The sequence below is a fragment of the Phytophthora cinnamomi genome (genome assembly GCF_018691715.1).
Source record: "Phytophthora cinnamomi strain GKB4 chromosome Unknown Contig24, whole genome shotgun sequence".
NCBI lineage: Eukaryota > Oomycota > Peronosporomycetes > Peronosporales > Peronosporaceae > Phytophthora > Phytophthora cinnamomi.
Genome location: NW_027150957.1, coordinates 771,065 through 787,144, shown reverse-complemented (window position 1 = coordinate 787,144; position 16,080 = coordinate 771,065). Strand labels below are relative to the sequence as shown.

Genomic DNA, 16,080 nt, shown 5'->3' with positions numbered 1-16,080 from the left:
GCTTGTAGATGTCGGAGACGACGAAGACTACAAGGAGACGCGTGCCATGAAGTTGTGCTGGGCCCCAGAAAACGAAGTTGAGTATGGTGAAGATTCGCGCTCAGATCCCGACACCGACTTGAACTACGACATCGCCTTCCTTTCCGCAATGTGCAGCCAAGACCCCCACAAACGTGCCTGTCTACCATCTATAGTCCATGAACTAGAGCGTTTGGTAGCAAAAGAGAGCGCAACAGCATCCCAGCCTGAGCTCGAGCCTGCGACTTCCTTTGGCGATTACGAATGTGGAAAGCTGACAGAAGCATGGGTAAAACTCGAGACAAATATGGAGAAGTGTGGCAATGTAGAGTATCGCCGAGCATTTGGCGAGCTCAAGATCGTTCACGAACGCCTGCAAAAGGCAATCCACCACCCGACACTGTTCGCGCGATTTGACACGCTACTCACCGAGTTTTACCAGACGGTTAAGATGTCGCCCGAACAAGCCCGGATGATGCGATTGTCTTCAAGTCGTGTCACTACCTCCAGTATGTATGCGTTTCAATGGCGCATTAAATCGCTTCAAGCATCATTGGGAGAATCCGTTGATTGTTTCGCTAAGACAGAGGCGGGATGGCAACAACAGATCAGCGAGCAGATTCAGCGCTTCGTGTCGGGAGTGTCGGACATTTTTCTTTTGCTAAATGATTTGAATTCAACGGAAGAGCGGGCAGTATTCTTGCGGATGTTAAAAGCAGAGATGGAAAACCCTTCGGACAAATACACACCTGATCAGCTTGAGGTAATGGCGAACGCGTTCGAGGATATCGCCTCCAGAGTCAAGGGTGACGATTTATCAGAGCTTACTCCTGAATGGTTCATTCCCTGGTATGAATTGATCGTGGACGAGTGGGGTATTCTGGGGGAGGGTAGTTATGGAAGCGTGAACCGAGCCAAGTGGCTAGATTCTGATGTCGTGGTGAAACAAGTGATCTTAGCAGGAGGTTCACGGAGTGGAACCAGCAGTTACACGTTGGATCTCTCCCAGTCGTATTCGTTCGCATGGGAGGATCCGTCTGCTAGCCAAGCCCAAATTGACGCCACGAAGCGAGCAGAAGCGTTGATGATGTTCCGCCGTGAAGTTGACATTTGGTTCGGGTTCAGCCATCCTCACGTCGTTCGACTCTTTGGAGCCTGCCACGTTGGGAGACCCTTCTTCGTGTGCGAGTACGCCACCAACGGGACGTTAGTCAGCTATTTGCGAAAGCACCCCGATGAGATATGGGCGAAGCTGCACGAGGCAACACTGGGTGTTCAGTATCTGCACGCTCGTGATGTTGTGCATGGCGACCTGAAGGGAAACAACATCGTGATCGGGAGCGATATGAAGGCGAAAGTGACAGACTTCGGTCTTAGTTCGGTCGCGAGCAGCGGGAGCAAGGCGCAAACGATTTCAGGTGCTTGGCAGTGGGTGGCTCCGGAGTTGCTCGATACGGACGAACGCCCCACTTTTGCGTCGGATATGTATTCTTTGGGTATGTGCGTCGTGGAGGCATTGAGAGTCGTGGAGGCAGGCAAGTCGGGCAAAGATTCGCGCCACTGCTTGCCATGGCGAGTTGGTGACCGAAGTGCTGTAAAATATCACGCCACACTTGGCAAGTTACCGTCAAGACCATCGATGTGCGAGGACCGTCAATGGGAGCTGGTCAAGAATATGTGCGCACTGGATCCTCAAAAGCGAATTAAGATCTCGACCGTCGTTGATGAGCTTGCGAAGCTGGCCAATGTGAGCGACTCTAGTCAACCAGACGACCTCGGTGACACCTTGCTACAAGATTCTGTGAACTGGGAATCTGTCGGCAAAGTAATCGCCACTGTACAGCGACAGCTGAGTCCACCACAAGACAGCGGAAATCAACGCGACCAAGTGCTGTCGCTGCACGTTTCGTTGTGGAAAAACCTTGAACGGGTGCACAATCATATCGACGGAGATTCGAGTAACGAGTGCCGGGCAGCATTCTGTTCGCTGGTTAGTGACGCAAATGATGCCACGGTGAAGTTGCGAGACATGGACAAAAATCTCGTTTCGGTTGCACAAACGACAATGCGGTGCCATGCACTGGAACGCTCGCTGAGCAAGTTGTGCGACGCATACTTCATTGTTATTGACGGCAAGCCTGTCGTCAATGAAATGAATATTGTCCAAGGGAAACGTGAAACACTAGCAGGAGGGTGTACATGAACTTCGCGTGCTACGACTGAATAAAATAGGGAAAACTATTAAAATTCCACCCATAGTTTGTCCGTTTACTAGAATGCCACGATAAGTACAAAGTTTACTAAAAACTCCCACCCACTCGAAATGGCTGCCCCATTCATTCCACTATGGCACTTGCTGTCAGCACAGATATACCTTCAGCAATCCGAAGTGTGCTCTCTTTTGAGCGCGTCTATCCAGGATGCAAGCTATGCAAGTAGCGGATGCAAAACCAGCTCTGGTAATCGAGCCGTGGGCGGCATGTTGCAGCACTACCTGGTAGGCCAAACAAGTCTACGCAAAATTTCTTTTGGCTGCAAAGGAGAGATGTATTATCTTAGCTTTTACAAAAACTAACGAATTCTAAACCATCTTGATCGTCCTACGCTCCTTCAGCGCCTCCATTCCCTGGCATCCGAGGATGCCTCTGCTGGGTTGTTCGGAAATCAAATACGAACCGTACGAGCTGGCAACTGACCGGCATCTGGCTCATATCGTCGTTCCACGCCGCACAGACCGTGCTGGCTGCGTTACTTGATCCGCGGGAGTCAAACCGCGAGTAGAGTTGGTAGGCTTCACGCAGGGGACATCACTTCGGTGCCAATTAATTCGTCCTAACGGACGTCCTAAAACTGTCCTATTTGTCCTAAAATTCAAATGTTACCTAGACATAAATCGTCCAAAAGCACGCGTTTTAAATTACGTCCTACTGGTTGTCATAAGGACACTGATTACTACTGCACATGGGTTCCTGCCGCTTAAGGGGTGACGCTTTTTAGTTTTCTGAGGATTGTCCTCATGTAAGTTGGATGCCATATAGTGGTACTGTCTGGGTTGTCCGTGCTATCCTATTGTCATAATGTCCTAATGATAGAAAGTAGTAGTATAGTGTTTTAGTATAGTTCCCTGGGTTGTCCTAAATGTCATAAATGCCTAGTGTTCTAACTGTCCTCACTCGCGCGTTGGCTCTCGTCTGCGGACTTCGCGACGGGGGGCCCGCCCTTCTCTCGCTTCGCTACGCTCGGGGGGCGCCGCTGCGCAGACCCCCTTACGCGAAGTCCTCGACTCGGCCAGGCGCGGTGTCTAGAAAAAATGTATGGGGTTGCAGCACTCGCTCGCTCGCTCGCATACTGCTGAAATACTTTACTGCGGCAAGTGCAAGATTCAACATATAACAAACGATTTTGTCCTAATTCTGGACTGTGTTGTCCTAAAATTTCACTTTAGTGACCGATAGTGACCGTAAATTACGGGCGATCTTAGGACAAATACACGTAGGACGTTTAGGACACCAGTAGTATTGTGGTTTGCAGATATTTTGCCGCTCGGATTTAGGACTTAGATCGATCTCTGAGATAAAATAATTCGAAGACATAAAAATGCGAGACGGAAGTAAATCGACCTCCAGGCGTAGGTAAGTCCTCCTACTTAACATAACGGGCGCATCGTTGGTTCTCAGGACACCGAGGTAGCGTCGCCGGCCACTGCTACTCCGGTACGGCTCTGTTGGACGTGTTTAACGGCTCGTTAGCTTCGTCTGTGAGTGCACGAGTGGCTCCTGCAACACTGGGCTTTCCGCTTCTCTGTGGCGCGAGCAGCTCCCCGCCATGTAAGACCACATGTTGATACTACGCTACCATTTTACTTTAGGAAAAGCGTATCGTATGAACCGCTGTAGCTACTCTAAATAAAATGTAGGGTAGGCTTTCACGTACTTTCGAACAGGGTAACCACGGCACTCGGCCAACGCGACGAGCGGCTCCTTCATCAACCACACCATCGGTCAAAAACAACTTGTACCGACGTTGCAGTGTTCGCACGTTAGGCCCAAATATATCGCTAACATACTGCATACAGATTCCATACACATGCATAAGAAAAACGGCTTGCCAACGGTAGTCGAGAGAGTACATGCTGCACTTGTGCAAGGTGAAGGTTTTCTAAAACTGCGGTGCTTCGACAGATCGGCAGCGTGATCTGCCTACCACTCTCAAGTGTCCAGATGTAAGTGTCCAACTTCATATTATATATATATAAAACACGGCATTATAATCCGTACACAGCCATCGCGATTTAAAATAAATCGGCCCGAATTGCGTTTTGGATCGGCAATTCGACCACAGATAGCGTAAATCGAGATCGATATCGAGGCTGGTGAAAATAACTTGGTCGAGTTAGTGGCCATCCGTTTTTATATCGGGCGCCAGATATTATAACTCGGGCAAAACACAAGGTGAAAACGACAAACGCATTGCAAAGCATAATACGTGTTATCTCTACCCACACGCGGCCGTCTTCTCTCCGCGAGTTGAGCTTCGTCGTGGACTTCACGCGAGGGGGATCGGCCGAGGTGCACCACTTGGGCGCGTGCCCAAAGGCACCGACGGGTTACTTGGTCCGCAGCCGTCGTCACTCCGAGAGCTTCATCTAGGCACAGTATCAGATTCACCTGCCGGTGACTTCAGCTTCATGTACGGCGGGTTTACTTACAACATTGTGCTGTGGTCTCGAAAGTGACGTGCTGGGTAAACGAGACGCGCTTTCGTTCACCCAGTGAAGCAGTGAGTGTTCGTGGCTTGGCCCTCTTCGCTGCGATTTCAGTCTGTTATCTCTAATTGAAATGGTTGAAAAGCGCTTCCGTGAGCAGGTGCTCTCGGTCTGCTGTTCGTCCTGTGAAAGCGTATCGAAGCGTTTCCCTGTTCTTGAGAGACTTTTGCGCTGCCCGTCGGGCAGTGCCCGACGCATTGGGTTCTCGGTCGGCGTTCAGCCTGTCTGTCTCTGGAGAAACTTCCTGGCCTGAATCAGTGGTGAGCCCAGTGATCGGCGGTGGGTAGGCTTCGGCATCCTGTGCTTCCAACTTGGATGATCCAAGACCGCGATTCAGTCTCCATTTCGACGCAAAGGGAACAAGTGCGATGGAAAACAGCGAGTTCGTTGACGCCGCGGGCACGGGAGACCTCGCGAGGGTCGAGGAGTTGGTCCAGCAAGTGGCGAAGCTCGACAGGGAAGCGGCGGTAAGGATGGCCGCTAAAAAGGGTCGGCTGGAGGTGGTGCAGTTCCTCACCAACCATTGCGGTGTTGGAACCAACGCCATGGACCCTACCGGCTGCACTGCATTGATGAAAGCTGCTAAGCATGGCCACGTTGACGTCGTGCGTTATCTTGTCGGGCAGTGTGACGTTGAAGGAGGCAACGACGTGAAAATCGAAGATAAGGACGGCTACACTGTGCTGATCCTGGCTGCTAGATGGGGGCACTTGGACATCGTGCGGTTCCTTACCCAGCAGCATGACGCTGACGTAAATATCAAGGATGATGCCGGATGCTCGGCGTTAATGCGGGCCGCTGAAAATGGCCACATGAACATTGTCCGGTTTCTTGCTGAGCAATATGACGTGGACTTGAATGAGAAGAGCCGTGGGGGATATACGGCACTCTTACGGGCCGCTGCACAAGGTCACTTGGACATCGTGCGGTTCCTCGCTGACCAAGTTCACTTTGACGTTAATGTCAAGAGCGATAGAGGTTGCACGGCGCTCATGCTGGCTGCTAGGTGTGGCCATGTGGCAGTAGTGCGGTTTCTTGCTGAGCAAGATGGAGTAGAGGTAAATGGCAAAGACAATTACGGCCGGACGGCGCTTATTAGGGCCACTGAAGGTGGGCATATTGACGTGGTGCAGTACCTCACTGAGCAACATGGCGCAGAGGTAAATTGCAAAGACATTCTAGGTCGGACGGCGCTTATTAGGGCCACTAAAGGTGGACATATTGACGTGGTGCAGTACCTCACCGAGCAACATCGCGCTGACATCAATACAACGGACAAGGGAGGATGCACGGCACTGATATTGGCCGCTGAAAAGGGCAGCATCGATATTGTTCGTTTTCTCGCTGACAAGCATGAGGTTGACGTGGATTCCAAAACTAATAACGGATACACAGCGCTGATGCTGGCCGCGAAAAATGGGCATGTGGACGTTGTGCGGCTGCTCGCTGAACAACATCGAGCTGACGTAAATACCAAGGACGACGACGGATGCACAGCGCTGATGAGAGCTGCTCTATGTGGCCATGTTGACGTCGTGCGGTATCTCGCTGAGCAGCGTGACGTTGACGTGGAAGCCAAGAGTAATAACGGATTTGCAGCATTAACGTTAGCTGTTGCCAGAGGTCACTTGGCTGTTGTGCAGCTCCTTGCCGGACAACACGGGGCTGACGTCGGTGCCAGGGACAATTGTGGTCGTACAGCACTGATGTGGGCTGCTGCACAAGGTCACGTGGGCATCGTGCGATTCCTCGTGGAGCAATGTTGCGTTTGGGTAAATGTCCAGTTCGATGACGGCGATAACGCATGGATCTGGTCCCCTGAACAAGGTCGCATAGACAACGTGAATGCCACGTGTAATGACGGATCCGTAGCTCTGGCATTAGCCGCTAGAAGTGGCCACTTGGCTGTTGTGCAGCTCCTTGCCGGACAATATGGGGCTAATGTAAATATCAAGGATAATGCCGGGTGCTCGGCGCTGATGCGCGCCGCTGTAAATGGCCACATGGACATCGTCCGGTTTCTTGCTGAGCAACATGGCGTGGACTTGAATGAGAAGAGCCGTGGGGGATATACGGTGCTGATCCTGGCTGCTAGATGGGGGCACTTGGACATCGTGCGGTTCCTTACCCAGCAGCATGACGCTGACGTAAATATCAAGGATGATGCCGGATGCTCGGCGTTAATGCGGGCCGCTAAAAATGGCCACATGAACATTGTCCGGTTTCTTGCTGAGCAATATGACGTGGACTTGAATGAGAAGAGCCGTGGGGATATACGGCACTCTTACGGGCCGCTGCACAAGGTCACTTGGACATCGTGCGGTTCCTCGCTGACCAAGTTCACTTTGACGTTAATGTCAAGAGCGATAGAGGTTGCACGGCGCTCATGCTGGCTGCTAGGTGTGGCCATGTGGCAGTAGTGCGGTTTCTTGCTGAGCAAGATGGAGTAGAGGTAAATGGCAAAGACAATTACGGCCGGACGGCGCTTATTAGGGCCACTGAAGGTGGGCATATTGACGTGGTGCAGTACCTCACTGAGCAACATGGAGCAGAGGTAAATTGCAAAGACATTCTAGGTCGGACGGCGCTTATTAGGGCCACTAAAGGTGGACATATTGACGTGGTGCAGTACCTCACCGAGCAACATCGCGCTGACATCAATACAACGGACAAGGGAGGATGCACGGCACTGATATTGGCCGCTGAAAAGGGCAGCATCGATATTGTTCGTTTTCTCGCTGACAAGCATGAGGTTGACGTGGATTCCAAAACTAATAACGGATACACAGCGCTGATGCTGGCCGCGAAAAATGGGCATGTGGACGTTGTGCGGCTGCTCGCTGAACAACATCGAGCTGACGTAAATACCAAGGACGACGACGGATGCACAGCGCTGATGAGAGCTGCTCTATGTGGCCATGTTGACGTCGTGCGGTATCTCGCTGAGCAGCGTGACGTTGACGTGGAAGCCAAGTGTAATGACGGATCCGCAGCACTGGCACTAGCCGCTAGAAGTGGTCACTTGGCTGTTGTGCAGCTCCTTGCCGGACAACATAGGGCTAACGTAGACATCAAGGACAATGACGGATGCACAGCACTAATGCGGGCCGCGAATAATGGCCACAAGGACGTGGTGTGGTATCTTATAAAACAATGCGGCTCGGACGTAAATACATTGAACTATACCGGCGACAACGCCCTGTTGGAGGCCGTTCGGCAAAGAAAGACTGATATGGTCCAATGGTTAGTCGAACAATGCTCCGCAAATGTGAATTCTGTGGACAAGGATGGGGATTCTACCGTGAGGGTTGCTGCTAATGGTGGCTACCATGACATTCAGCGGATACTGACACGATTTCTAACGCTCAGTAACGATGATAGCAGAGAACTCAATAGCGGGATTATGCCTTTTCCCGACCATCGTCGAAGCTGGTCCATTCCTCCGTCAGAGATTGAGCTGACCGTTTTCTGCAAGAACCGTAACATCGGGGGCGACTTCCAGGCCAAGTGGCTCGATGCTGATGCGGTCGTGAAGCTCTTCATCCCGGATTCATCCTTTTCATCATTCGACGACGAGGTTCAGCTGTGGCAGCGCCTGCGGCACCCAATGTGGTCAAAATGTACGGGGCATGTCACGCTGGCTCACAACTGCAGTTCTTTGTATGCGAGTATGCCAGTCAGGGCTCACTTTGGGAGCATGTGACGTTGTTGCCAGAGGAAAATCGAACTGTTAGGAAGTACCTGCGTGATGCAGCGTTAGGTCTTGAATATCTCCATGAGCGAGGAATCGTTCACGGAGATCTTCGCTGCAGTAACATTTTGATCGGAAGCGATGGCATGGCAAAGTTGTCAAATTTTTTGGTTAAGCGGGTCGAAGAAAAAAGACAAGTCAAGGGTCCCCGAATGTAGTTGGGTCGATGCGCTGGCAGGCTCCTGAAGTACTCCGAGGTAATCCACCATCGTTCCAGTCGGATGTGTACTCCCTGGGAATGTGCATTTTGGAAGTAGTGGAAGGAAAGATGCCTTTGGGTAATATACCCGATAAGAAGGCACTCGCGTACAAAATGGAGTGGATCCCAGAAGACTCTGACTCTGACTCTGACGATGAATTCAATCTCATGTCGTTGTTCCGCCAAGATCCTCACAAACGCCCCACTCTGTCGTCAGTTGTCTATGAGCTCGAGCGTCTAGCGATCAAAGAGAGCTCTAAAGAATCCGAGCCCGAGCTCGAGCCCGCAACCTCCTTCGACGATTATGACTGTGGAAAGCTGGCAAAAGCGTGGGCAAAACTGCAGGCGATCATGGAAAACTGTGACAATGACCGACATTGCCGAGCATTTAACGAGCTCAAGATCATGCACGACCGCATGCAGGAGACAACCCACCACCCGACACTGTTCACACGATTCTACGCGTTGCTGACTGAGTTTTATCAGACCACGACCCTATCACCTGAACAGGCCAATATAATGCGTTTGTCTTCGTCTCGTGCAACAACCACCAGCATGTACGCGTTTCAGTGGCGTATTAACTCGCTCGCGGCATCGCTAGGAGATTCAGTTGATATATCCACAGGGGGAGAGGTATGTTGGCAGCAACAGCGCAGTGAACAGATCGAGGTGTTCGTGTCCGGCGTGGCAGATACTTTTCTTCTATTGAACGATTTGAAATCAGCGGAGGAGAGATCGGCGTTTCTGAAAATGTTAAAAACAGAGATGGATGATCATGTGGACAAGTACACCGCTCAACAAATCGCTGTCATGGAGAAAGCATACGCTGATATTGCCAGCACACTTGAGAGTGATGATTTGTCGGAGCTCACACCGGAGTGGTTTATTCCCTGGTATGAGTTGATTATCGATGAGTGGAGTTGTCTGGGTACGGGTGGGTTTGGAAGTGTGAAGCGAGCCAAGTGGTTGGACTCGGATGTGGTGGTAAAACAAGTCATCTTGACCGAATCGGGGAACACAACGGACGGTTGGACTTCCTTGTCAAATTTGTCTGCATGGGAGGACCCGTCTGCTAGCCAACCCCAAAATGACGCCACGAAGCGAGCAGAAGCGTTGATGATGTTTCGTAGTGAAGTGGACATTTGGTTTGGCTTTAGCCATCCTCACGTCGTCCGGCTCTTTGGTGCCTGTCACGTTGGAAGACCATTTTTCGTGTGCGAGTACGCTACCAACGGGACGTTAGTCAGCTACTTGCAAAAGCACCCCGATGAGATATGGGCGAAGCTGCATGAGGCAACACTGGGTGTTCAGTATCTGCACGCTCGTGGTGTTGTGCATGGCGACCTGAAAGGAAACAACATCGTGATCGGGAGCGATATGAAAGCGAAGGTGACGGACTTCGGTCTTAGTTCGGTCGCGAGCAGCGGGAGCAAGGCGCAAACGATTTCAGGCGCTTGGCAGTGGGTGGCTCCGGAGTTACTCGGTACAGACCAACACCCCACTTTTGCGTCGGATATGTATTCTTTGGGTATGTGCGTCGTGGAGGCACTAAGAGTCGTGGAGGCAGGCAAGTCGGGCAAAGATTCACGCCACTGCTTGCCCTGGCGAGTTGGTGACCGAAGTGCTGTAAAATACCACGCCACACGTGGCACCTTGCCGTCAAGACCATCGATGTGCGAGGACAGTGAATGGGAGCTGGTCAAGAAGATGTGCGCATTGGATCCTCAAAAGCGAATTAAGATCTCGACCGTCGTTGATGAGCTTGCGAAGCTAGCCAATGTGAGCGCCTCTGGTCAACCAAACGACCTCGGTGACACCTTGCTACAAGATTCTGTGAACTGGGAATCTGTCGGCAAAGTAATCGCCACTGTACAGCGACAGCTGAGTCCACCACAAGACAGCGGAAATCAACGCGACCAAGTGCTGTCGCTGCACGTTTCGTTGTGGAAAAACCTTGAACGGGTGCACAATCATATCGACGGAGATTCGAGTAACGAGTGCCGGGCAGCATTCTGTTCGCTGGTTAGTGACGCAAATGATGCCACGGTGAAGTTGCGAGACATGGACAAAAATCTCGTTTCGGTTGCACAAACGACAATGCGGTGCCATGCACTGGAACGCTCGCTGAGCAAGTTGTGCGACGCATACTTCATTGTTATTGACGCAACTTTGGTTGAATACTGCTAGGAGCGAGTTGCCGGGAGCTGTAGCAGCAGGATGACCCACGGTGAACGACTAACAAACATAAAATGCTGCAGGAGGATGCACATGAACTTCGCGCTCTAAGGCTTAATAATAATAACATCAGCTTCTCTCCTTGCCGGTCTTGTCCACTCTCCTCCACATGTAGTTGCAGTGTGTGGTAGCTGGGTGCATGTAGTTTCATTCACCAATCTCATTGTGCTGTGGTCTCGAACGTGACGTGCTGCGTAAATGAAACGCGCTTCCGCTTGCGCAGTGAGGCAGTGAGTGCACGTGGCTTGGCCCTCTTGGCTGCGATACCAGTCTGCGACCCCCACTTGAGATGGTTGAAAAGCGCTTCCGTGAGCAGGTGCTCTCGGATGACGCCGTCGTTCACCAGCGGCCGGACTTTGCCGTAGAGGTCGCTGACGCTCATGGTGGGGAAGCGCACGAACTCCATCATGTCCGCCAGCAAGTCTCCGAGCGGCTTGTCCGCGTTCGCCACGCGCGACTCGCCCCACATGACCAGCGCCTCCATGAGCGCCAGCTCCCGGATCTGCAGCTCGTCCTGCGGGATGAGCTCCAGCAGGATCTTCTCGGGCAGCTGCACGACCTGCGGGTCGCAGAACACCTCGTGCGCGTGCTGGAGCACGAAGCCCTTGCACATTTCTCGGAGCGCCTCCAGCTCGTACATCTCGGCCGCGATCAGCAGCCCCAGCACGCTCTCGAGCTCCAGCACCACGTCGCCCGTGTACACGAAGAGCAGCATCTTCTCCACGGTCGTGGGCTCCATGTCGTGCAGCTCCACGTCGCGCCGCGCCGACTCGCGCATGCCGCCCGTCAGCATGGCGCGGAACGGCGGCGAGCTGGCGGCCAGGATGAACCTGTGCGCGTGGAAGCGCCTGACGCCGCTGCCGTTGCTCTGCGAGCTGCCGTTGGCCTCTCTGCGCGCCTCGCCTCGCCGCGGCGGACGCACAGCACCACGTCCGCGCCGACCGTGGCCTGGCCGAAGCTCTGCTCGCCCTCGGCGTCGCAGGCCACGACCCACCTCAGCCGCTCCGACAGGTCCCGGTGGCCCGAGCCCTGGCTCACCTCCGACGACGTCTCGGAGCGCGAGTCCTCGTCCTCGTTCGACTGCGGCGTGGCGGACTCCGCGTCCGCGAACGGGGCCAGGCCCACAGTTACTGCGGCGACCACTGCGGGCGCATTGGATTGACGACAGGCTTGTCCTCAATTGAATGGGTGTTGCTTACGACTGATTCTCTTGAATTTGCCTGCGCCGCTCGCTGGTTTTGTATCAAATCGGTAGTTTTCCACGCGAAGTGAGTGCAGTGTTGAAGCAAGGCGGAATGAGCAAGCGGACGAAGCTGGGGAAAAGATGTTTTGAAGCAGAATAAAGACTTGTCAGGAAAACGTCGTGTAAAACTTGTGGTTTCTATGCATTTCTTCGTGCACTGTGCACGAAGATTTCACCGAATGCAGTTATTTCAGGCACACAAAAAGCTAGTGGGTTCACGAGAATGCAATCATTCACAAGAATTCATCGTGCAATTTGCACGATGGGACTCGATGCGTGATCAGCTCGAAAAAAGAAAGAAATATACATTTTTCAGCGTAAGTTTTGGGTGCTCATCTCTCTAGCTAGTGTTTTCCACGACAAGTGATCTAATCTTCGTTCTCTGCCCCTACTAGACACAGACGAAAACGGAAGACGAGCTTTGATCTGCTCGTACAGAAGGCCAGCACAGTCGGTAGAGCTTTTAGCTCGGCGCAGCTCGGTGTTTGATAGTAAGCCTTCTATAACATGCATCAGTCGCTGGAGCTCAGCCAGCCGAACCTTTCCAACTCGGGTAGCCATGTCATGCGTTGACAGCATCCGTAGTGCAGGTGATCCAACACACCAATGCTGCCATATTAGCCGGAGGGTCCCGTTAGGAGGTACAAAATCTTCTGCAACTCGGTGAAAGCCACCACCCCATTGCTGTAGCTCGAGAGGTGATTCCGTCGTGGAAACGACATCAACAGTCCTTCTATCCGGTTGTTCGCCAGCTAAATGGGTACAACTAAGTTGTGAACGAGCAAGAACCACAGCAAAAGCTGATTCCAACGCCTCGATCGTCATTATTGAACCATGGACGTGCCGTTTAAGAGTATTCTCGAAGGAATTAGTCAGACCTTGTTTTAACGAATCAATTTCCGCTTTATACTGTGCCAAGTTGACCATTATTCCCACATGTGGAGGAATTCCACTTGGAGTGATGGGATCATTGACTTGAAAATTACGACAAACAACTCGTTGGCGAAGCCACTCAAAATGCGATCGATTGCATGTTGTAAATAAAGAGGTAGTGAACAGCAGGTGATTCTGTGGCAAGTGTTCGCGTAAGAATACAAAGTGATACAGTATTGAAGCAAGACCGAACTGACACACCATTCGCAAGCTTGGTGGTGCTCCAGAATAGACGGTATCCATGGCAAACTTTAAACGCTTTCTAGCTCCAATCGATCTCCTTCAGAGCTGGTTACTGGGCTAAAAAATGGGGGTAATGTAGCAAAGTTTGGTGAATCAAAGGGCAGACCAGACACATAGCGCCCAACAATCATATCACCAGCAGCCTCAAATCTCACATACTTGTCCTGGACCCCAGGAAGAGTCCAGACAGCGCGAAGGCATATTGACGCAGCGGACGGACCTGATGTTGAGCAACTGCTAGCGTATGTAGAAGCTCCTTTCCTCGCCGAATGAGTGCCAAAATCCTTCACTGTCATCCCTAACTTTGATAGCACATTTTGCAATACGTCTTCACTTAGCACGCGTTTCAGTAACTTGAGAAATCGACTGTATTGATTTCCACCTTTGAATAATTTTCCATCGCTGGCGAAGCCCAGAACAGCAAAATAAATCCCAAAGCCCAAAATCGGACAAATCTCTGGCATCGTCGGATTGGCGTAAATATGGCGAGGATCCCGAGGACGACTACCGTCTTTGTCGTTCTTCATGTGTGCAAATTTTATGGTAACGGCATCTTCTTGCCACGAAACATGTGCATGTCGAATGGTTGCTGCATTCTTAGCGCGGCACATTAAATTCCAACAAATAAGTAAAAAGGAATGACCAAAAACATCTTTCTTCTTGCTTGAGCGCAGCATAGCTTTGGCAATCTCTTTGTACATCGAAAATGAGAACGGCTCCTTACCCTCAGTAAGTCGCTCGTTGTTTAGCTGTGCAGTGCGGGCAACAGTGTGATGGAGTCCCTTGACAAATCTTTTCTTTTGGCGGTCAAAATCATGAGGACGTGAGTGCTCAGTCGTAGCGTACAGATACACTAAAGCCGAACGAACATTACCAAACGTGGACTTCCCTCCTATACCGCGCTGCTCCATCGAGGTTAAATAGCGCATGCAATCCTTAGTCGTTAGCACCTGCAGGTCCATGGGGCTCTCCAAAGGTTCACGTGTGAGCCATTGAGATATGCTGTCATCATTGACGGACTCCAGTGCGAGAAATTGCCTTGTAAACAGGACTTCATGGTGATCACGATCTGTGTTGGCATATAACCACCCCACAAGCTGTATCAATGCACGACAATACACGTATTTGGTGGACGCTGCGGTGGTGTTGCCGAGTACTTCATCAACTCGAGCGTCCAGGGCCTCCATGTTGTGCGACTGTTCACTAGATTTGAAGTCTCAAAATATTTTCTAAAATATACTGCGTGCACTTTGCACGACGAAATCCATTTATCTATACATTACGACCAAGACCTCAGATTGAAGACCCAACATCTAGTTATGCAGAAAATGGGTAGGTGGGCTGGCCAATGCCGATCCTGGACCAGGAATCTTGACCCCCTTCCTGTCGTGGTTCACTTGGAGTTACGTCGACGCGGGAATCAAGCCCTCACGACCGCGCCGCCGTACAAGTGCTGTGGGCGTTTCACCAGCGTTGCGTCCAGCACCACGCCTGCCATATCGGCGTAGTTGTAGGAGGCAATCGGAGCCCATGGCTACGTGCTCTCGTCTATCCTGCTGAACCACTCACGGCACGGGAGCGAGCTGCTGCTGGTTGACGCCGCGGTGGCCGCTACGACCTCGCTCTGCTTCCTGGTGAACGTTCCCAAGGCACGGATGCTTTCGTCTGGAGCTCGGCATAGAGTCGTGCCACTGGTTTCGGCGCGGCTCCATGTCGGTCCCCAAGGTGACGACGGACCGTGTGGATGACGTCTCGGCTTGCACGCTCAAGGAGGACTCCGTGGACCGCGTCACGGTCGACGGGTCGTGCGGCAACTCGCCAACCAAGCACAAGACGAAGCGCCAGACGAAGCACAAGAAGACGCACAAGAAAGCGCACCGGACGAAGCACCAGAAGAAGCACTTGAAGCACCAGAAGCACCAGAAGCAGTACAAGACTCAGATCTATGTCATGGTTCGCGACGCCAGCAAGCTGAGAGTCGGGAAACTGGAACGTCGGCGCCATGACCAAGTACAATGTCGGAAGTCCTTCTCCGTCATTTATGCGCACGGTGCGGTACACCCACTACGAAGCTCGATTTACATTTCTTCGGGGGCTTCTCACTTCTCCACACAAGCACCCAGCCATTGAATACGTGGCCGCAACACTCCACCGACGACAACCAAAGCGCGCAACAGCCATTTTTCGGTTTGCCTGGTGAGCGGCCCTGACGCTGGCGGGTAATGCCTTCGAGCTTACGCTCCGCTCGACCATACAGTCGAGCTCTCTGTACGCCTATCGTGTAACGAGGTTACACGCACAAGTGGCTGCAAACCACTTGTGATTTTTAACAGATAATATATCTGTTAAAAGTTTTAGTTACTTCCTCACCTTGGTGTAAGCCACACCAATGGATACATTGAAGTGGGCCACCACAATGAGTGGTCCACACCTACCCAAAGATCCTATTGGTAGAAAGCAGCATCTTTCTACCAATTAAAGACGTGCATATTGGCGGAGCTCTGACAGCGAGCCGCTGTCAACCCGTTTCATAGATGATAAACAGTTTTAGCAGATTTAGGAGGAAGATCAACTTACAAACCATACAGTTCTCATTTTACCTAATCTAAGTCACTAGGAGTCTTATCCGATTTAAATTATATTTGTGTATTAGAATATAATTAACCGAAGTAATTACTAAGTACTTACGCTTC

General features: G+C 51.7%; 1 protein-coding gene across 1 annotated transcript; it reads right to left on the bottom strand.

Moving 5' to 3' along the window:
• Positions 1-11,128: 11,128 nt before the first annotated feature.
• IUM83_15310 (uncharacterized protein) lies at positions 11,129-12,087 on the bottom strand (the record flags this gene model as incomplete). The annotated part of the gene is made up of 2 exons (XM_067940114.1): positions 11,129-11,816; positions 11,891-12,087. The coding sequence occupies 2 exons, from the start codon at positions 12,085-12,087 to the stop codon at positions 11,129-11,131; spliced, it is 885 nt and encodes a 294-aa protein (XP_067794493.1).
• Positions 12,088-16,080: the final 3,993 nt, after the last annotated feature.